General features: G+C 37.2%; 1 protein-coding gene across 1 annotated transcript; it reads left to right on the top strand.

The window, feature by feature from the left end:
• Positions 1 to 380: 380 nt before the first annotated feature.
• On the top strand, positions 381 to 22,957 carry TXNDC5 (thioredoxin domain containing 5). Its single transcript, XM_043985460.1, has 10 exons — positions 381 to 1,252; positions 4,792 to 4,941; positions 8,440 to 8,545; positions 11,785 to 11,881; positions 13,209 to 13,324; positions 15,010 to 15,096; positions 15,639 to 15,773; positions 18,174 to 18,256; positions 19,165 to 19,294; positions 20,759 to 22,957. The coding sequence occupies exons 1-10, from the start codon at positions 1,005 to 1,007 to the stop codon at positions 20,879 to 20,881; spliced, it is 1,275 nt and encodes a 424-aa protein (XP_043841395.1). The 5' UTR covers positions 381 to 1,004; the 3' UTR covers positions 20,882 to 22,957.
• Positions 22,958 to 22,973: the final 16 nt, after the last annotated feature.

Below are 22,973 nucleotides of genomic sequence, written 5' to 3'. Positions count from 1 at the left end.
TTTTTCACCTAGAGATCGGATTTAACGCCCTTCCTGCTCCTCTCTCTCCCACCAGCCTTTGGATCCTAAGCGAGAGGGTTAGAACTGACGTTTGAGACTATGAGAACTTCTCTTGAGGAAATGAAGGCCCAGTGACATCCCCAAGGACATACAAGTAGCAAGCAAAAGAGCGAAGGTCCCTTTAGTCCTTCTACTACCACTTAAGTCAATTAACATATTTAAAGACGTTCCCGAAAACAAGTTAAACTCCAATTCCAGGCTTAGGTTTGTGAGTTTTGAGGGGGAGGAACCAAGCTTTGATCCTTCCACCTTCCGCGACGTTTCAAGATCAGTGATTTCATCAGTGTGCGCCACCTCTCCCCACTTTAGTAGACGCTCTTCGGGCATTGCTAATCTTCCCCCCACCAAAAATCATCACCTGTCCGGGTCAGTCTTCTGGTGACGAGCCTTATCGACTTCATAGGCTGGTTCTTCTCTGTTTTACTCAGAACCATCCCCAAAAGCACAGGAGGATGAGTAACAAAGATCAAGCAATGAGAGACAGACACATCCACACGAGGACTGGGATAGGGAGGGGAAAGAGGAGCCTCCGCCTCCACGCTCCATGGCCTTAGGCGGGTGGTCACCTAGCTGGGCGCCGCCCCAGAGAAAAGCCCCGCGAGGCCGCGGCCAGCCACCTCCACTAGCCCCTCGATCTGCTGCAAAGCTGCAGCCCGGGTAGTAGCCACGTTCAGGAGGCTCGGAGCTGCTTTGCGACAGGAGGCCCGGGAGGAGGAGAGAGAAGGGAAGGGGAGGAGGAAGCGGAGCTGCTCGGGAGGGGCGGGGGAGGAGCGGCTGGCTGCCGGAGCGGCGGCGACGGCGCAGTCCGGGGAGCTGGGCGGACGGTCGGGTGTCCCGCGGCGGCGGCGGCGGCGGCTGGGGCAGCACGCAGCTGTAGGCGGCGGGGTGACTGGCGTTTCGCGTGTGACGGTGCGACTGAGCGCGTGTACCCGGTGCCCAGCACCATGCCCGTACTCTGGCCGGTCTTTCCCCGGATGTTGCCGCCGCCACCGCAGCTGCTGCTGCTGCTGCTGCTGAGCGGAGGCAGCGGCTGGGGCTTCGCGTCCTGGGCCCGGGCGGAGGAGACTGGGGAGTCCCTGGCCGCCGAGGGAGCCGACGGAGAGGACCCACATGCCAAGCATCTGTACACGGGAGACATGTTCACCCACGGCATCCAGAGCGCCGCGCACTTCGTCATGTTCTTCGCTCCTTGGTAAACTACCCTCTCCCCCCCAGCCCCCATCCCTATTTTTCCTGCCCCTTCTGTGCCTGCTGCCCCTGCTCCCAGCCCAGGAGCTTTCCCCCTCCCCCAGCCATCGGCGTGGCCCCCAACACTCATTAACTTCTCCGGCCCTTTAGCTCCAGTAAATGCCCCAAAGGTTTCTCCAGACCACAGGGTCCTGCCCACGGGGGAGGAGGATTTGTTAGGGAGTGGGGGGAAGGGGGAGAGGACCCCAGAGAAGGCCGGAGAAGCCCAAGGCATCATAGAACTGTGACAGCCTTGTGGCCCGGACTTGGGGTGGGGATGGGGGTGGGGGCAAGCACTAAGGTGGGTGAGGCCTGGGCTCTGGGCCTCTACTGTTGACGTGGCACAAGGAACCCCAGAGCTCAGGAAGAGCTGGCGGTCCCAGTACCCCATAGAGAAGGAGGGAAAGAGAGAGCCCCTGTCCTGGGACTCTTAGTTTGTGGGTGTGTATGGAGAAGGGGAGGCTCACGGGGTCCTCTACCCAACTTAACGCCTAAACATCCCTTTAACACACCAACTTCCCTCTCTTCCTTACTCCATTCCCTAATGCCCATGCTTTCATCCTCCCCTCCACAAATTCGGGTCTCTAACTGTGGCTTCCTGGTATTAAATGGAAAACTTAATGGAGATCCGGTTTGCTTCCTGGTCGGGGTATGGATGCTGAATACACAAAGCCACAGAACTCATCCATACACTTTTATTAGCCCAAGCCACGTTGCAAAGACTTAGTTACAAATTATTAACCAATATATATTTGTCTTTCCGTGTTTGGGGATATTCTGTTTATTTTGTGGGGTAGGGGAGGAGAGAGAATGGATTGTAAAAGAAAAGTGTTTTGTTTTTACTGGTACTTCCAAACCTACCTCCAAGAAATTAAGAAGAGAGAATTATGGAAATTTTCATGGTACCTATTTTATCTCGTGCCCCAGATCATAGAATCATAGATTTAGAGCTGGAAAAGAATTTATACAGCCAACTAGTCCATCTTCCCTCATTTTACAGGTAAGGACACTGCTGTGCATAGAGTTACCTTGCCCAGGGCCACACAGTAAGTGGCAGAATTGGGATTTAAATTCAGGTCCTCCAATGCCACAGCTAACATTCTCTACACTGCACCATCATATCACCCTATTACATTTTTCCTCTCAGTGGAACTTTATTGGTCCTAACCCTAGTACAGTGATGAGATATGATGCCTCATTTTCTTTTCTCTAGTTGCTTATTATAAGGCCTACTGGAAATTGACTATGCCAATTAAACTGAATCTCCCCAATGGAATATTTAGTCTTTGTAGATAACTTTAGTGTGGTACCATCACTACTACATTCCTACATTTGCTGTGGTATCAGATAAATTTTATATTATCGAAGCCCTAATCACTAAAGGCAAAATTGATTAAAAAGATAAAATTGATATCTATAAATAAATAAGTCTTTATTGATTACTATGCAACTGTGTTTTAGCATAGCCGAAAGTGAAACAGTCCATTTTCCATTATGAAAGGACCCACACATATACCCCCAGTATCAACCCCAACATTTTCATTGAAATAAAAGTTTTTGCAATAAAGACTTTGAGAGATTCTGGGGTCACAGGTGGAGAAAAAACAGCTTAGCTGGCCTGAGGAGTAGATGCCATAGATTGAACAAATGCCTTTGTGATGATTCTTTTCATCCTCAGTTTTTTTATTCTATACTGACTGAAATTCCATCAATTAGAAATTAGTTCAGCACAGTAAGCATCTCTTCAAAATAGAAATGCTTCTAGAAGGCCTTTTATCAGTTATTTAGTGAGAATTAACTAGTGTAATTGTTTTCTTCCAAAAGCTCAGCTAAGAACACCAGTAGTGAGGGTCACTGATGCTGTTTCAAAGAAGCAGACTTATGCTTGATTTAAGGAAAACCTCCTTTTTCAGCTATCTAAGAGTAGGAATGAATTTCCTTGAATAGACTAGATGACCATTTGGATATGTTATAGTGAGAATTCTTTTTCTGGTATGGGTTGGACTAGATAGATGTCTGCAGATGTCCCTTGTAATGATTTAATTTTGTAGGTAGGGGAGAAGTAGGAGAGTCTCAATCACAAACTTTGTCTACCTTCATATTTTGTAGATGACCAGGAAAAGGGGGAGAAAATTTATCTACTTCCTCCCAGGTCCTAGAACTCAGATCAACAGTATTAGTACTGTAGATTAGCCATGTAATTAAATAAGTTTTTGTGAGCTGGCTTGGGAACTTAGCCACCAGCTAGAGAATTGTTTCTCCTGGAAAATATTCGAAGTTACAAATGATCAATTTAGAAATGAACTTTCAGAACATGACCCATTTTTAACTTGGGTGCTACCTGTAACCATCAGTATTTCATAGCAAAAAATAAGCTCCCCTGATTAAGACATAATGCTAGTCTAAGCAGAATATAGTGATATAATTTTAAAGTTAACTGACAGCTGAGCATAGCTGTGTTTACATAGTGCAAGTGAGAATTTAGTTTAAAACAAATTAATTTTTAACTTGGAATCTTTTCATCAACAAGCAGCTACTAAGTGGGTGAGAAAAGAGGATCAAATTTGAGGACTTGATACTAAATAATTTATCATCTCTTTTGACTTTCAGAGATGTGGATGTTTCCCAGAAAATTAGTCCTGAAGTTTTTTCTTTTTATTATTCTATTTCAAGTTAACAATAGAGATGTGTGGCTTTTGACAATAGTGTTAAAAACTTTTATTTAATAATAACATTGTAAATATTAAGTAGTAATACAAAGTTTAGCACTAACAGGAGAAAATGCTATATGGTAAAACCCCTAAGAGATTTCATTTACAATAGATTGACTTTCCTTATTCTCTTAAATTTTGGTATTAATAAATTGATCTTGAAAAAACACTTTGAGAATTTAAAGGATTTACCATACAATGAAAACTTTTTTTTATGGTTTTATTTTAATCTTATCTCTGAGCTCTATATGCAAGATGTTATAGCCATCTGTCCTCTCTTTGGAGACCTTTTTCCATGACCCTTAGCTTCTCTGTGGCCAGTCTTGCTGGATAGACTGACCATGGTAATGAAGCCAGGGTTTGGGGACCAATCCTCATGAGGGTGAATGAACTATGCTCTTTTTTATGATCACCAGTGGTTCCTCCAAACTAGCTATCTTACAGCTTGGTCACCAGGGGAACCACAGGGGAATGTGTGGATAGATGATTAGTGTGCATTAATCAACAGTACTGGAAAAAAGGTTGAACCCGTTGTCTGGCTGGTATAGTAGATCTTTACCTGCATTTCTGCATAGCAACAGATAGCAAGTTTCAAAAGTTGCCATCAGAAACAACTGTTGGTCTGAATTGTTCCTTAGCCAAACTTGTCTCTCACCTATAATTTACTCACTTTGTTCTTCAGGTTTGTCACTGATACTTTTCCAGGATTTATATGAAAATAATGAAGTAAAGGCTACTATAAACTTTAACTTGTTGGTAGTCAATAAACTGTCCATTATTTATCTCTTTATAGGTGTGGACACTGCCAGCGGCTGCAGCCAACTTGGAATGACCTGGGAGATAAATATAATAGCATGGAAGATGCGAAGGTCTATGTTGCAAAGGTGGATTGCACAGCAGATACTGAAGTATGCTCATCCCAGGGTGTTAGAGGGTATCCCACGTGAGTAGAAGAAGTGTTTATGTGACATTTTTCAAGTTTTTACATACCCAGATGTACTACATGAAGCCAAATTCTAAATTAATCTTTTGATGATTTCCTTTGTAGTTTTAAATAATTACCAGATTTTCCTTTTGATAGAACATCATCTTTGAGGCATGAGAAGGGGTAGCATTTAAAGTTTATCAGCACAATGACTTTTCCAATCATAAAGTCAGAGATGTAGAGCTGGAAAGGTCCAACCTTTTCATTTTGCAGATGAGGGAATTGAGGCTGGAAACAGTTATTTGCCCAGGATCATACAGAAATTTACATTAAAGTCTTTGTGTCTGCTGACCACGTAGGGAAAACAGTGTATCATGGAACTATGCCTTCCCTTTAAGGCAAGGGTTCTCACTCCTTTTTTGTCATAAATTCTTCTGGCAGTCTGGTGAAACCTGTGGATTCCTCAGAATAATGTTTTTAAATGTAGGATATAAAATACATAGGATTAAAAAGGAAGCCAAATATTCAAATGCAGTTATAAAAATATTTTTTAAAAACTAGTTGGATGTAGGAAAATAGGTCCATGAATATACTATTGGTGAAGTTGTGATCTATTTCAACCTTTCTGGAAAGCAATTTGGAACTTTTCCCCAAAAGCTCTAAAACTGTGCATACCCCGTGATACCATCACTAGATCTATACCTCCCAAAAGATCAAAGAAAAAGTGCACAAAAATATTTATAACACCTCTTTTTGTGGTGGTAAAGAATTAGAAACTGAGAGGATGTTCATCAATTGGGTAATGTCCATCAGTGGGGACTGTGGTATATGAAGATGCCATAGGAAATGATGAAGGGGATGGTTACAGAAAAACCTGGAAAAAAACTGATAAGAACTGATGCAAAGTGAAATATACAGAACCAGGAGTACAATTTACATGGAACAACAATATTATAAAGATAATTAATTGCAAAAGACTTAGTAACTTCAGTCAACACAATGACCTACCACAGTCATTAAAGGACTCATGAGGGAAAATACAATTCATCCCAATATACAGAACTAATGAACTCAAAGTGCAGATTAAAGCATCCCCCCCCCATTTCTTTTTTTTTTCTTTTTGGTTGGAACATACATAGCATATGGAAATTTGTCTTGTTTGGTTTTATATTTATAATAGGTTTTATATTTCTTGTCAGTGGGAAAAGATGGAGGAGGAATCTGGAACTAAAAATAAAATAAAATTGAATGGATTAAAAAAAATTCATGGGGGGGGTGTGGCTAGGTGACCCAGTGGATAGAGCACCGGCCCTGGAGTCAGGAGTACCTGAGTTCAAATCCGGCCTCAGACACTTAACACTTACTAGCTGTGTGACCCTGTGCAAGTCACTTAACCCCAGTTGCCTCACTAAAAAAAAAAAAAAAAAATTCATGGACTCCAGATTCAGAATCCTTAATTTAGGGAGTACTGGTTAGGATGTTATCATCTGGTTGACTGGTGAAGTAGAATAACTAACTTAGAGTTAGGAAGATTTGAATTTGTAGACACTAGCCATATGGCCCTGGACAAGTCTCTCTCTGCTTCAGTTTCCTCATCTATAAAATAAGGGGACTGGACTTGATGCTAGTTCTCTTCTAGCTGTAAATCTGTGGTCCTGTAATATTACCAGAGACCCATTGACTAATTGAGAAATAGAGACAGTTGTTTATGAAGGATTAGGTTGAAACCAAAACTTTCAAATTTGAAATTTTAATTGTAGTCTCTAGGGACTAAAAGTCTCTTATAAATAACCTGCTAGTCTGAGTACTAGAGTAGGAGGTAGATATAGTGAATTCAATGGTGGCAAATCAAATTGTCTAACCTGCTTTAATTTACCATAAGAATGGAGAAAGGTATGGGGGGAAAAAATGGCACACTATTTGGTCAAATTTATTCATGTGCTAACTTTTATTTTAGAAATAGCTTTTTAGAAAAATATAGCTTCTAGCAATCTTATATAAAAGAAAAACGCAAAACACCTTAGGGCATCAGCTTTCCTCTGAGCATAAAATGGACAGAAGGATTTGGGGGCTTATACAATACGCTTATAATCTAATGCAAGACCATCAATGGTTGATTGTGTGACCTAGGACAGTGCTATCAGAAAGAATTCAAAGAAGAGAAGGATGACTTCAATTCAACAAGCATATATTGAGTATCTACTACTGTACATTGTACTAGGGATACAGAGACAAAAAAAAGAAATATTCTTAAGAATGAAATATTTAATAAAAAATGCTTATAATCTAATCCTTCATCTCATCATCATCTTTTCACTTAAATTCCATGTAAATATTAAGTTATTTGGGCTAATGTATTCATATTCCTTCAGACTCCTTTTGGATTTGTTCGATACTACTAGATTGTAAGCATTTAAGATTAGGAATTCTCATTTCTGTATGTATTGGTCATTTAAAATTCCTGTATTGCACAGATGGCATCTACTAATATGATATGACAGCTAGTCATATCTTGTGTTCTAATTTTTAAAAATTGAACACATTCTAGACAGTATTTTTTTATTCCAGTAATCCCTTGTCTTCATCACTTCCAACTTTTCTTAATGAGTTTTATTTAGAATGTATTTCTTTCCCATCCTACAAAAGAGTAGCATGGTTGTAATCACCAACTGTTCCTAAAGTTATATTAGTTTAGGCTCATGGTCTCAAATCTGTTGCTTATTACTACAGGAACTGTCCCTCTAATTCACCTATAGATCCCTTCAGGAACAAATGGATCTGGTAGAGATGAGGTTTCTTTTCTGTGGGAAAACAGGATGCAAAAAGCAAGGAAGCCGATCTCTTAGATGAGCTGTATGTAGTGTTTGGGGTTGTCTTTCAGAAAAACAGTACAGACAATTCAGTGAGCAATTTTGCTGCTAAAGGCAGCTTCATAACAAGTATTCAAGATTTATGCTTCAAAAAATTTTAGGTGAATCTCCAATCTCAGGGTAAGTATTTAGAAAATGAATTCATCACAGCCTGATGCATCTGCTGTTGACTTCTGCTAGTGAAATAGTAGACAGTTGACCTGTTGTGAAGAATGGTTAATGTTTTTAGACCAATTTCAAAAATAACATCAAGACCTAGGAAGTTGAGCTTCTCAGCTTCACAGTTCTGAAAAATAAACTTCAAAGCATTCTGCCAGTTGAAATTGGCAACTAAGACTTTAGGTCTACTTAAAAGTTGGGCCTTCTTATTTTTATTTGGAATGCTAAAATGAGATATGGGTTATGTCTTTAAAGATTAGAATTACATAAATAAAAATTTTCTTAGCTATCCAATTTTTTGCTTTTTGTTTACTTTAAAACTTTATTAGAAATCTGATATCACTATATTTGTGAATCATTTAAGTTAAATAATCAGAAAACATACTTGGTCCTTGGGAAGAAAATGCAACATCTTGAGGCTATTTTTGAAGTGTTTCGAAAATACATTTCTTTATCTGTTCCTTTTTCTTTTTTTTTAAACTTTCAGCTTAAAGTTTTTCAAACCAGGCCATGAAGCTGTGAAATACCAGGGTCCCAGGGACTTCCAGACCTTGGAAAACTGGATGCTACAGACACTAAATGAAGAGCCAGCTGTAAGTGTATAAGAAACTTGTCTTTCCTCATCGATAAAATGAATAACTGCACTCCATAAGGAGTTAGTTTTTGTTTTCCAGTAAGGAAACAATTTTACTAAATTACTTTCCTGAGTAGTAGTGAAACTGGCCAGCAAATTTAGATGGATAATTAATTGCCCTAGGATCATAGATTTACAGTGGGAAGGAACCTTAGCCATCATCTAATTTAACACACACACACACACAAAATCCCTTTTTTTTTAAAGATATGGAAACTGATCCCCAGTGGTGTTAATTGATTGACTTAGGCTCACATAGGTAGTAAGTGGCAGGGAGGAATTCTGAATCCAGATTCTGTGACTTCACCTCCAGTATGATTTCTACTATATCATGCCACTTCTCAATGTATAAGTTACCTTTGTTCTCATTGAAAAGTCACTGATCTTGTAAGCAAATCAACCTGTAAGATACTGTAAGCTATGCAAGCGGTAGGCAAAAATTGAATTCCACGAAGACTTCCAAATCTCTCTGCTATCCAGTATAAAAAACCATTGTCATAGAAACCTCAAGCAGGGACTGCTTTATGGGATTGATACTTCCTCCCATTCTTTCTCCTTCCCAACCTATAGTCCTCTTTGCTGATAAACAAATCCAGCCTAATCTCTTACTACTTGGGTAGGTCTTCCCTACCACACTCTATGCTAAGCTTTTCATAATCTGATTATTAGAGACCTTGGAAAGCATCTTTTCTTGCCCCATTATTTTACAAATGAGGAAATTGAAACTCAGAATTTATAAAAATGATCGATTTTTAGAGCTGGAGGGGTAACATAGAAGTTATCTACCCTTAATTCATACTTGAAATATGAATTCCCTCTTCACCACACAGTAATAAGTCTTCATACAGAATCAAAACCCTATAATTTCCCCTAAAATATTAGAATTGAGTTATGGCACATGCATACAGAAATGTATACTGAGTATAATTTGAAAAATCTACATGGTCCTCCCACCCCTGCTTTTTTTGTATTAATGTGCTAAGATCCCCAGTCTTTGTTATAAATTCATTATCATCAAAAAGCCCCTGTTAAGTGCATTGCCATTTGGCTTGTAGTGTTCTCTTTGGGTATTGGATAATACCCAATAATCCACATGTGGATAAGTAAACAAGTGTCCTATTTGGTTATATTGGTGAGATATTAGGAAGATAATCTATATTTATACTAAACATTGCTATAGAATGACACCCTCAGGAATCAGACTAAAATTTTTAATTTAAACAAACCTGAGTACTCTGTTTTGCCAGATAACTTTCAAATGTGTGACTCACTATTTGGTAGATGCTCAGTTTTCTCTTAGGGGCCCTGAGATTTCTTGTATTCCATGTGAAGCCTCCAATCAAATGAAAATCTTTGGTGTGTCACTCAATTCACTGTAGGGATTGTACTCATCAAGAGATTGGGCACCATATACAATACACACAGATGTAATTAAAGTAATTCCTTCAAATGCTGTTCTGGCAGAGGACAGATATGACTTATCAAGCTTACCCAATTTTAGACTATGTTTTTTTAAAAAAACCTTAACTGCTGGTGAATAGTTTTCTTAGTTGTAGCCAGATTTTGATATTGTCAAGTGTAACTTTCACATAACCTTAAACTTTGAATTATGTACTTTATGAAAAATATCCTTGTCCTTCTTGAAAGAAATTTATTTTGAAGTGAAATTAATTTAAAATGTTAATTTAATGCTTATTTAGCATTTATAGTATTAGAGTGAGATTGATAAGCATAAAAGCTATCAGTCTTTAACTGAAGATACCTGAGAAACCAGAAGCTATTTATCAGCTTCTTTTTTTTTTTTAGTGAGGCAGTTGGGGTTAAGTGACTTGCCCAGGGTCACACAGCTAGTAAGTGTTAAGTGTCTGAGGCCGGATTTGAACTCAGGTACTCCTGAATCCAGGGCCAGTGCTTTATCCACTTATTTATCAGCTTCTTCAAAAACAATCTCTGTCCTTATATTGTCCAAACATGAGAATTTGAGAACAATTCATAGAAGCAATCAGCATTAAAATCTTAAGCCATGTGTTTTTTTTCTTTTTCCTGTTCTCAATAATGCCTGACATTTTTAGGCTCAGATATTATATCTTATTTAATATACAAGTTGAAACACTCATCAAATTATCTTCAATTTTATATAGTAACTTTAAAAAATGAAGTGTGCTTTTTTTTTTTATCATTATCCTGAAGCAGTATAATTCAAAGTGATGTACATTTAGGCCACGGAAGTTTCTTGACTCTTCTAGTATGACAGCAGCTACTCTGCTGTTTGCCAAAGGGCACAAATACTAAGCTTTCCAAAAGGTATTTTAAAAATCTGTATTCCTGGATTTTGTATTGTGAATAACCTATATTGCATGGGACATCACTTGATTGTCATTGGATCTGGCTTTTGCACGTGAGCTTCCTAGGGATGCTTTTGTGTGCCTGTAGCATTTGGAACAGTATGAAAAGCTAGCACCTTTCTCATTATCTATCTCCTAGGATTTTAAAAAGATTTAATGTGGTAATATATGTGAAGTCCTTTCTAGTCATAATTAAGCTAAAAATAAGAGCTATCCATAGTCATCTGTGCAGAAACCTTTTTAGCCATAGAGTGACATTTGAAAATGGACCTTCCATCATGGTTTAATTACTGAAATACCCAAAGGAGTTCATAAGGTGGTGTAAAGGCTAAAATTCTAGCTAAACTATCTAAAATATCCAATGAGTGGTCGCCAATAAATTATAAACTTTAGCAAGAGTTAGACTTTTAAGCATTTATTAAGGAGAATAGGAATTTGGTAAAGAGAGAGAGAAAAGGCCTAGATTCATCTATCTATTAAAGAGAGAGAGCATTCCTAGCTCCACTCCCCTCCAGAGTCCGCACGAAAGAGAGCGAGCCAGCACGCCAGCCTCCCCCTTCTTCCTCCCACAAGCAAATGTCACTTCCTGACGCCAAAGAAAAGATGGTCTTGCCCTCAGAGACCTGCACCTCATGGCGGAGCTTTTCTACAGTAAGTCTCCAGCAGGTGGCGTCATTCCAATCGTTACAGTGGACAAATGACATGAATTGCATAGATGGCAAATTATCAATACAAGGTATTTAATAGAGTTGCTCTCCAGAGAAGTTATAGTTAGATTCCACCTATGAGATTTCATTGCCTTTACTATTTATTATGTGGACAACTAAGTAATTATTTTGTTTCTACTTAATAGAAACCAGAGCCTGAACCAGAATTGCCAACAGCCCCAGAATTCAAACAGGGACTGTATGAGCTCTCGGCAGCCAACTTCAAACAACATGTCTCAGAAGGTAACATGTGCATGTGTTCTTTTCAGATTTGTGGGCATCCAGGGTGTGATAAGTACTGAGTAGAGTGTATTGTGAAATTTGTCCCTTTGTGGTTTGCTTTGTTTCTTTTTTGTCCAGTAAAGTTTTTGACTTCCCATGATAGTCATCAATAGGTTGAGATCTGTTTTAAGTGGAGAGAGTTCTCACACTAGGAATTCTCTACACTGTTAGATCAAAGATCTTTCTGTTAATATGAATACAGGTATGATAAAGGGTCTGGATAGGGGAGATTGGACAGTACTGCCATGAGTGAATTATCTATCAAGAGTTCCTCTGCTCAGGTTAACCCTTTAGAATAGTTCTAAAAAGCACAGATGCTAACCTTCCTCTTTCCCCCACCTCCCCTGCCTCTCATTCCTTGCCTTTTAAGTTCCCTAGTTTTTCTGCTGTACTTTCTCTGCACAAACAATGGTGCAATGAGGCAGGTATTAGCCAAGAACATACTTAATATGTGTGCTTGGTAATCCATCCTTACATAACCAAGAGATGAACAAATTATCTTTAATCACATTTAGTTGTAAGCAGATAACACTTTGCTGACCTGTGGTGAAAATGTAACTTTTCATTCTTTTGTTTAGACACACAAATTTTTATGTGTTATGTGATATTTATGAATAAAATCAGTTTTGCATATGTATATGTGTATGTGTTCATAAACAGTTTATCAGAATCTCTAGTGTTTTTGTACAAGTATCTTTTGCTTTATGGAATAGATGTATTTTGGCAAAGATGGAAGCAAAGAGAATTTTTCCACTGAATTCATTTGCCAGGGATAAACTGTCTGAATAAACGTTAGGGTGTCAGCTTTGAAGATTAATGATAGATGCTCCTTTATTAAAAAACATTCTCTTTCCCAGCTTCTTCCTAAACTCGTTGATGTTATAATGACACCTCATTCAGTGTGTAGTAGGATAGAATATTTCTATATCAGGTCTAAGAATCATATTTTAAACTTTTAGTAACTTATTTTTCCTACTTATAACTTAACATCTTTTTAAGAGAAAATCTGACAGTCTAATTCCTGCACTGATGAGCTCAGCAGAATCTAGATTACAATATTACATTTTAAAAACCACTTATGAGTTTATTTATATTTTTCCTGGCTGAAGGAGTGATAGTACTTTACATGTTCTGCTTTCTGTTATTAGAATTATAATAAACTTAGAGGTTTGTTAAATAACAGGATGGTTGTCTTTAGCTTTAACTAAATTTGTAATTACATAAATAAAAGGTTTAAATTGCTCCCTTTTCCCCCACTCCTGCCTAATTTCTTGACATTCTATTAAAGGCAACCACTTTATCAAATTCTTTGCCCCATGGTGTGGCCATTGTAAGGCTTTGGCTCCAACCTGGGAACAGCTGGCTTCAAGTCTTGAACATTCTGAAGCTGTCAAGATTGGTAAGGTAGGTAAAAGCTCTTCTTAAACTGAAAATGTCCCTCTTTGAGCAGGATTAATTAAGCAAAGTAGCATATTATTCATTTTATGTATTGCTAGTCACTGACTTGATTTATGTATCCCATTTAGTGTGTCTGTCACCTGATAATTCGCTTCACTGTAATAGATAGTGATGTGTTGATGAACTTAGAGATTTTTTTCCACAATGTACAAATAAATTATGGCTATGGCTGCTTTGTTTAATTGGAAGTCATGGCCAATTCTGAATGGGGGAGACCTAATTACCCTTTCTAAGGAGACACAGCAGTGACTGGTATAATACTCCTTTGGTGGACTTGGATACTTGCCACATTTGACCTCATCCAATAGATGAGGTTTAATAATTGGTTTAAGAACCTGATGGGAATTCAGAAGTACCTTCTGAATTATGAACCCTGCTTATAATTGTTCAACTTTACACTGAGAAGTAAGAAGGGGTATGCAGCTTGCAGCTTCTTCTGGAAAATCTTGGGCTCCAAAGGAACTTGAGAGTAGTTATATGATTTTTATTCCTTTTATCCACTTGAGGTTTCTGGTCACATTTTCATGAGAATTTTATTTTTATTTTAAAATTGATTCTACATTTCTCTTCTTTACCACTATTTAAAAACATAATTAATCAACTGTGGAGATTGATTTGTATGCATGAGTAATACTGACTTCTGTAGAGCAAATTACCCATTTGATTTACTGACCTATTTTCATTTACTGAGAGCTAACTGGATTTTTTTCCCCTTTGGCATTTATAGGTCTAAAATATATTGAAACTTATTTTTAGTTTAGCCCTTTAAATGACTTGATGTGAGTGATTATAAAGTACAAGTATTAATGACATTTGTGAAGATGTAAGACATAAATACAAAAAAAATCTCTTTTCACCATGTTCTTTCTACCCCCAGAATCCATATTTATAAAAATAAAAAACTCTTTGTTAGTGAAGAACTTGCTCATTGTCTAGGTGAAAACTGTATTTTGTCACTGTTTAATAGACTTAAAAACAACCAAATATGAGATTTCAAATTTATCCAATAAGTGATATTTGATATGCTATAATCTATCTAATATATGCTAATGATAGAGGCATTCATTTGGAAGAATCTTTTCCTTGTTTCAAAATACTATGTTTGTTCATTCTATGTATTACAAATTCACTGATTCATATTTGTTGCACATATTAGGGGCCTTTGTGAGCTGGGTTTTCTTTATTAAAAATATTTACATTTAATTCTTTGCCTGCTGAAAACAATCTAAAGCCAGCTTTATCCCATTTATTCAGTCTTTGTGATTGCATATCATGAGAAGTAGAATGTTACTTTGCATAAAATAAATGACTTAAAATGACATGTTAGTATAATCTTTAGAACATTGGATAAACCCTTTAATTCATGGATTGTGTTAATTCCATTCTCAAATATTTGGATCTCATATGTAACCTTGATAAGGGACTAGAAAATACTGCATGAAATCTGTAACTACATTGCCAATAAATTAAAACTAATAGAATTAAGGACTCCATGGTATTCAAAAAAAGAGTTCCCCTCAAAATTACAGTTTGGGTTTTGAGAAATCATTCAACATTTTACTTTCAGGTACCTAATGTGTGGCATTCTACTTAGGAATAAAGCTGATGCTAGACTTCAATTTTAATTTTAGGTTGACTGTACACAGCATTATGAGCTCTGCTCTGGAAATCAAGTACGCGGCTATCCCACACTTCTCTGGTTTAGGAACGGTGAAAAGGTGAGACTTCACCATGTTAAAGGTCAGATTCTAATTTGAACTGGGCATGAGTGTGATAGGTGGCTTAAGAGTTGTAAGAGAGTCAGTAACCTTGGTTTGAACACTGGACTGGAAGACTATATAAAGTAATTTGGTCTCTAGCGCAGTTACATGGTAGCTATGCTCTAATCATTAATGCACATCTGACCACACTTTTGGTGGTATTGGTTATAGTAAAGTCCTCCTAGCTCTAACTTCCATGATTTGTCCCTGGCTTATCTTTAAATTACTTTGAAATTTATAGCAATCAACATGAAGGAATATGGCAAGATTTTATTGATTTTATGACTTGCATACAACTCACCAAAGGAAAGCAAAAAATTGTTTGAGTTCTAAAAGCACAGCCTAAATATTAAACTCCTAATTACATACCTTACACTTTTATTTTTGAAAATGCAATGGATTTTATTACTAAGAGTAAACCTTCAATTGAGCCTTGAAGACTTGATTATTTAAATAAAATTGACTCAGTAAATGTTTGTGTGATGTGTCATTGTGTGTAGATCGACCAGTACAAAGGAAAGAGGGATTTGGATTCTCTAAAAGAGTATGTGGAAGTACAGCTACGGAGTGTTGTAGGGGAAGCCTCAGAAACCATTGAAGCTGCTGAAGCCCCAGAACTTGCTGCAGAACCTGAGGTAGGTGCCATGGAATAACATGTGGGAAACTCCATTCTACCCTGATAGAGAATTTCCCCTCAACATTTTGGATAAAAGATCATTTAGTGATCTGGAAGGAATAAATATGATTGTCACCTGTACTAAAATTAAACACCAGTAACTTGGTTCAACTGATATTACATATAATATTTACTAGGTTTAGGGGCTAAATGTATTTTCAGGATATTTGTAATCCCGGGCAAATTTTCGTCATTCGGTCTCATTTATATTAGCAGTGTTCTTTACATTTTTGGAGATGATACTTGAAATAAATTTCCAACTGAAAATTTGTTAGCAGCAAGATACAATACAGTAGGATTTAGTGGTATCTCTTTTATCTTTAGTTTTAAGGAGTTCTCACCTGGCTTGTAGTTTGTAATTTCAGATTGGACACATTTTCCTGTCAAAATAGTGCAGTATAAAATAATAATAATAGCCAAGATTTATATAGCCAGTGCCAGGCGCTGTGCTAGGTGCCTTACAAATATTTACAAATGGTGGCTTGATTCTCAAATAAGTCTATAAAAGCCTCTTTAGCTCATAAAAATCTTGATGTATGTAGTAACAATATTTCATTGTACCTAACCACTATTTTAACGTTATTTCTATTTCTATGATAAAATGTATTTCAGTCTTCTGTTGTGTTTTAACACTTCTTTCTTCATCTTCCCCAACAAGGGAGGGAAGGGTAGGAGATAATCCTAGGTATCAATAATTTTAAATCTCCAAATTTGCATAAGATAAAGTACCTGCCTGGGTCAGTTACACACTGTTTCCCAGGTATTCTGAATTAAAGAACAAAGGCAGTTTACCCTCAGGCTTCCTTGCTCCCCTTTCATAAATCAAGGGTTCATAAACTGAGAACTGCCTGTATATTAGTTTAAAATTGGCATCTTGGTTTGAGAAATAAACAGACAATCTTGCAATTGTGACCACATATGTTAGAAGAGTGTATGTGTCATGTTGGGTATGAAAAGTCATCCTAAACTGTGTATAATTATGTACTATTAATATTTTTACTAAATACAGAACTCTTTTTATTTAGAAAGTTTTCCACATGTTTAAGTGGTCTTTCAGTGACTGACTTAATATTTATGGATTTTAAAAAATATGGTGGTGTTTCACATTGGTTCCTACTTGGCAGCTCTTTATTTCAGAATCTTTTCAGTTTTCCACAGAGCTTCTGCTTTAGCTACCAGCATTAATACAGAAATATATTACTCATTGCCAGACTCAAACAGAGCAGCCTACTGCATTTTAGCTTGAAGCCACATGGTATGTTATCCCATTTGCCCTCTTCAGGAAAATGAAGCCCTATTTTAGAAGTATATCAAACCAATTCTTGATATAAGATTTGCCTAGAGAGGGTCACTGTAAAATGGACTCACTTGTAGGCACTTTTACCTAGATGCTCTAGCCAAAGCTTAAAATAACTAGTATATTTTTATGACGGCAATTAGCTGGTAGATACAATTTGTTTTTCTGAGTGTTTTGGTTCACATCTCCTGTGGTTATGTGCCTCAAAATATGTGAATATTTCTTAAAGAAGGAGTAGCATTTCTCAGATCGAGTTCCTGTGAATTTAGAAGTCAAAAGAAGCCTCTTTTCTCCTTAGCCAATATACTGTGTATGGAGGAATTGTGCTTTGTGTGGTAAAAAGGAAGGCATGTAGATGCTCTCAGAGTCACTGACAAGGCGGAGAGGTAACCCGAGCTTAAGGAAGAAAAGGGCATCCTATGAAATGTAAAAGAGTAGCTTTGACTATTAACTGCAAAGATGACAATGATAATAATAACAAAAGTTGTATTGTGCCTTAAAGTTTGCCTGCCACTTTGCAATCATCTTACTTCAAAACCACATGACAACTCCAAAGATGCTTTCAACTTTTTGGAAAGGCATTCTGTCTTCTAGATTTTCCTGTTAAGACTTCAAATCTTTGTGTATTCGAAGGACAACCTACAGCAGACTCGAGACCATTCAGGTTCTGTAGCTGCTCCAGAACCAGCCCAGTTTCACTTGGTGCCAGTCATAGGGGAACACCTTTGTGTCTGTTTTCTTTCTAGTGTTTGTCAGGCTGTTGGGTCTACCTTTTGGAACAGTCCTGGTCCTTTGGGAGCATCTCCTGTTCCTGGATACTGCATAAACGGTAGTAGTCTCTAGTCTAGGAATTCTTACCCTAAGAGTGCTACTAAATGGTTTTTTACTTCCTGTGTGTGTCCAGTGTGAGATGTAAGCTCTGGGTACCTATATTTCTGTAGCATCCAAGGAGTAAAAATGGCAGCATAATGTATGAATCATCCTGTTTGTGTTTTTAGAAATTGTTTAATAACCATTATACTCTAATAAAGGATTTTTGCTTCACATGGTTTCCTTTGCTAGAGTGCTGTGCTCTCTCTCTCCGAAAAGGACTTTGATGACACAATTGCAGAAGGAATAACTTTTGTCAAGTTTTATGCTCCATGGTAAGCAGCTATAAATGAGTTTCATTAGGAATTAAGTAGCATAATACTTAAACTGATTTTTCAACTCATCTATCGGGACTGTAGACTCATAAGTAAATTATGTCCCATGTGTTGCACAGTTTATAGGAAGCTGTGATCTTGATGTGCATGCTCGGGCTCTGTTCATGCCATTACAAATAAGGGAATGTTATAATCTTATCCATCTGATATGTTTAAGGGGGCAGTTAGCTCATAGAGGAAACAGCAAAAGTGGGAGTACTTTTTGTATTCATACTTCTGGCTTTGAGATGCAGTGCAGCTTGGTGAAATGCATAGAAGTAGTCTCAGAGTCAGGAAGACTTGATTGCAAGTACCATCTCTGATATTTGCTAGCTATGTGACCTAGGACAGATCTCTTAACCTTTCAGCGCCCCCAGACAAATCTCTAAGACTATAAGTTGCAGAGCAGTTGTTGATCTGTGTTGGTGGAATTTCCTTACCAGATGTTACCTATACCAGTGAAATCACAAAGGCAAACCTCCCCTCCCCCTGCCAAAATTGGTTAAACAACCATAGTGTTCAAGTACAGTTTCCAGCTTTACCCAGCTAGATAATTTTTTTTGACAAAATAAAAAACAGCACAGGATGTAATCTTAATTGAATTAAGTTCATATTTGTAATTCCCATTTGAGGGATTTCTTGAAGTTCTTAAGAGTTTTTTTTTTTAATTAATTTTTGCTAGGGGGAAAATTTAGGGAGGAGCAAGGGGAAGGAAATGATGTGAAAAGTATGGGTGTAGCCCTAGGGAGAATTTTTGTCAGCCTAACTTGATGATGATATACAAAAGAAATGAGTTGGATGGGCAGCAAAATGAATTTCAAGTGACTTGAATCCAGAATGTTCAAAATAGATATTTATTCTCTTCCTAGGTGTGGTCACTGTAAGAATCTGGCTCCCACATGGGAAAGCCTCTCCAAAAAGGAATTCCCTGGCTTGACAGGGGTGAAGATAGCAAAAGTAGATTGTACTGTTGAGCGAGCTATTTGCAGCAAATACTCGGTAAGTGTAAGTAGTTTAAAGCTTTTCAGATAAATCTAGGCACTGATGTTTTGAATTTGAAGAAAGCCAGATGATTTCATCCTTAGTTTACTTATTTCCCTTGTTCAAGTAGGAAATTCTGGCCCGGCATACTACAGGTACACTATTTCTCTTTGTCTAATGTTGAAGAACACCTTCCTTTTTTCTGAGGTTTTTTTTTTTTTCCTCTTAGATAGATTTTCCTTAAAAATCAAAAGAAGGTGTGAGTGTGTGTTTTGGTTTTTTTTTTAAGTCATTGCATATGGCTTTGTCTCCATTTTAAAAAAGGGAAGAGATTTATTGATGTCTTTTTTTATAATTTTAAGAAGAGTATGTCTAAGAATTGTCAGTGGAGTCCCAGATTATTTTAATTGTTAACAACAGTGGGAGATATGTTAGATTGTGGTGCCACCTATGGGACTATATTGTATATTTAATCAATTCCTTTTTTTCCCCGCTAGATTTCATCAAGGTTATAGCTTTGATTAGTTCTCAGATTATTCAAAATTTATAGTATGTATTTTTAGGTAAATGTATGCTTACTTGTACAAAAACATTCCACTTTGATAGCTTAAAGACTATCAGCCAATAATAAGACAAGTCCATCAATAAATATAAGCCCAACCTGTGTGATTATTTATTTAACTGAGGATCTCTGGCATATGAAGAGCTGTTATCCAATTAGGAAGAGAAGATTTAGAGTGAACATGATATTTCTCTTTAATTTTTTTGAAGGGCTATCAATTGGAAGAGGGATTAAGCTTGTTCTACTTGGTCCCAGAGGGCAAAAGGAGGACCAATGGGTAGGAGTTGTAGAAAGGCAGATCTTCATGTGATTTAAGGAGAAACAATTAGAGCTATCCAGCAAAAGAATGGGCTGCCTGGGAAGGTAATGAGCTCCCTCCACTGAAAAAGCTGGATGGTCACTTTGTTGAATGTGTTGTGGGATATATGTTTATGCTTTACAAAGTAATAGATCCTGCTTTCTTCAACATACTTTTGATGTATGAAAAACATCTGTTAACAGTTCTTAAAAAAATCTTTAAACTGGAAATAAAAGTTTCATAATTATTATTTATCCATTTTCTGATTGATGGACATTGGCAGAGAGCTGTGCAGCAGAACTCATTAGGCATGAATAAAGAGTGATGGGTCGTAGTCATAAAAGTTGTATTCTTTAGGATGAGTTACTGTCTTTCTTCTCTTTAGTGGTTCTTCAGGTTCAGTAGTGAGTAAACATTTCCACCCCTCAGCTTTTTTAAGATGTCTGGTAAGATTCGCTTTATTTTAAAAATTAAAGAACTTCTTTAGATTTTGACCATGATGATGTCAAGCCCAAGAAGACCCATCTAATTTGGATCTGATTGGCTAGTTTAAGAAATGATTAGCATATGATTGAAAATTCTTCTTTTAAAACGTGCATTTCTGTGTTTTGCATCTTTAAAGGTACGAGGCTACCCGACATTGCTGTTCTTCCGAGCAGGGGAAAAAGTCACTGAACATAATGGAGCTAGAGACCTTGAAACATTACACAACTTTGTTTTGCGACAGGCAAAAGATGAACTGTAGAATCTCACACATGGGAGTCATTTTCCTGACTATTCTCCTATGCCCAACCTGTAGGAGTTAATCCATGCTAATGTTACCGAGTCTCAAATGGTGGTTTTTTTGAAAACTGAATGTACTAAATTTGTGATATCTTCTGTGTGTGCGTATTTTTTAAGCCAACACACTGTACTGATTCTTTATTAGGTTTGTTTGGGTAAATAACAAATAGTCACTGTGCAAACTGAATATTTTCAGTGGCAGTAGAGCAATAACTGCCCTTTGACCTTCCTTTGTTGAAATCAAATGGTTTCCTTTAAAATATAAATAGAGATGAGGAAAATGAAATTAAGGGAATTGGCAGACTATTTTTGGCTTTAGGATGATCTGCAGTTGCCAAAGTATAGTATGTGAATTGCCCATAGTTGCTAGAAAGGTGGGAACCCATAGAACTCCTGTTGTTGCCTTTTAAAGTAAAACTGCCACTTATTAATAAGACTTTTGGTAAATTGCTTGGAAAAGAATTTAAAGATCAAATTCCTCCCTTTGGAGGATCCACCACATGGGATTCTCATTTCTGTTTCTGTTTCATCATGGGAGGTTAGCCAAAATGAAAGTGATGGTACTTTTAACCTGTGCCTGAGTAAGATTATGTGATGCCATAATTGTATGTGTGTATGTCTCTCTACATGTCAGGTGAATTGTTACTCGAAATTCTCATTTGCTCCTCATGGGGCAAATTACACTGCTTCATTTCTCTTTACTTGAAGCTGGAGTATTCTCAAACTTTAAAGTTTGTTTATTCTACTCGTAGAGGAGTAGGAGAGGTATCAAAGAGCCTTTTAAAAAGTATCTGCAAAGCTCTCTTCAAACTTGGAAAAGGGCTATTTTAGGAAACTTTGAAAGTAGCCCTTATTATCTTCTATTAATAAATTTTTTTAACTCCTTAATAAAGATTCAGATTATACTCTTCACTTGAAAAAAAAAATAAGAAGTAGGGTGGCCTTTTGTTTGATCATTCATCTAGGTGTGGTCATTCAGGTGAGGGGGAAAAAGGACATGAAATACTGTTAAAGTGTTTTAAATGCAGAACTGTAACTAGGATAAGCTGACTGGGGCTTTGCCACAGGGCACTGAAATTTAATGGGCACAAAAATTAATATGTCTACTTAAGGTAGATGCTGCTGTAAAAATTGCTTCCTCCTGCTCAATTAAATTCACTTAATTATATGTATTATTTTTCATGTGAATTCACAAAGTTGATTTGAGGGCTCATTTTGTACTTTGTTTTAGATATACATTTTGTGGTCCTTGCCCTGTTGGCCAAAAATTGCTAGTTATGGCTCTGTCTAAATGTAACCTCTCCAAAAATTTCCTTAAAATGTAAGTGATCCTTTAAGAGATTTAATTGGAATATGAATATTTTGTACTGCCTTGAAAGATAATTCTATGGTGTTCAAGTGTGCTTTTCTCTGCCCTTCCCCCAAACCCCTTGTGACCAGAACCAAAGAATTAATTAGTGGTATGTGTAAAATCTTTCTGGAAATAAGCAGCTCCATAGCTAAATTCATTGAAGTTGTTTCTCTTGTGTTATTCACCATGAAATTAATTACATTTTGAGTAGCCACCTTGTTTCCAGTCCCCTTCCAAAAATTCTTCCCCTTCATCCTAACTTTCCCCCCATTTCCCGCTTTTTTCCTTTCTTGGTTCCAACCCAAGCTATCTCATTTAGCACAAAGTAACAGGTGGCAAGAAGTCTTACCCATTTTTACATATATGTATATATATATACACATATATGTATATACACACATACATACACAGATATGTATCTGTATATATACAGTTGTATATATATATTTTTTTCTGGTACTTTAAAGCAGAGAATTAACTAGACCATCTTACCATCTCTGCTTTGAAGGAAGTCTTTATTAAACACACATGATTGGTTCACAAATGGTTTTTAAAAACTGTCTAAGAGAAGCACAATCCTCATGAATGGCTGGAGCTTTGCATCATGAGTATCTTGTATTAAAAAAAATCAAAGTGGTACAATTTTGTTTACACGGAAACTTTCTAAATAAAATCTTTTTTTTAAAAGTCTAGTCTTTCTTTA

Source organism: Dromiciops gliroides, chromosome 1 (assembly GCF_019393635.1).
Source record: "Dromiciops gliroides isolate mDroGli1 chromosome 1, mDroGli1.pri, whole genome shotgun sequence".
NCBI classification, from domain to species: Eukaryota; Metazoa; Chordata; class Mammalia; order Microbiotheria; family Microbiotheriidae; genus Dromiciops; species Dromiciops gliroides.
This window is presented reverse-complemented; position numbering and strand designations above follow the sequence as displayed.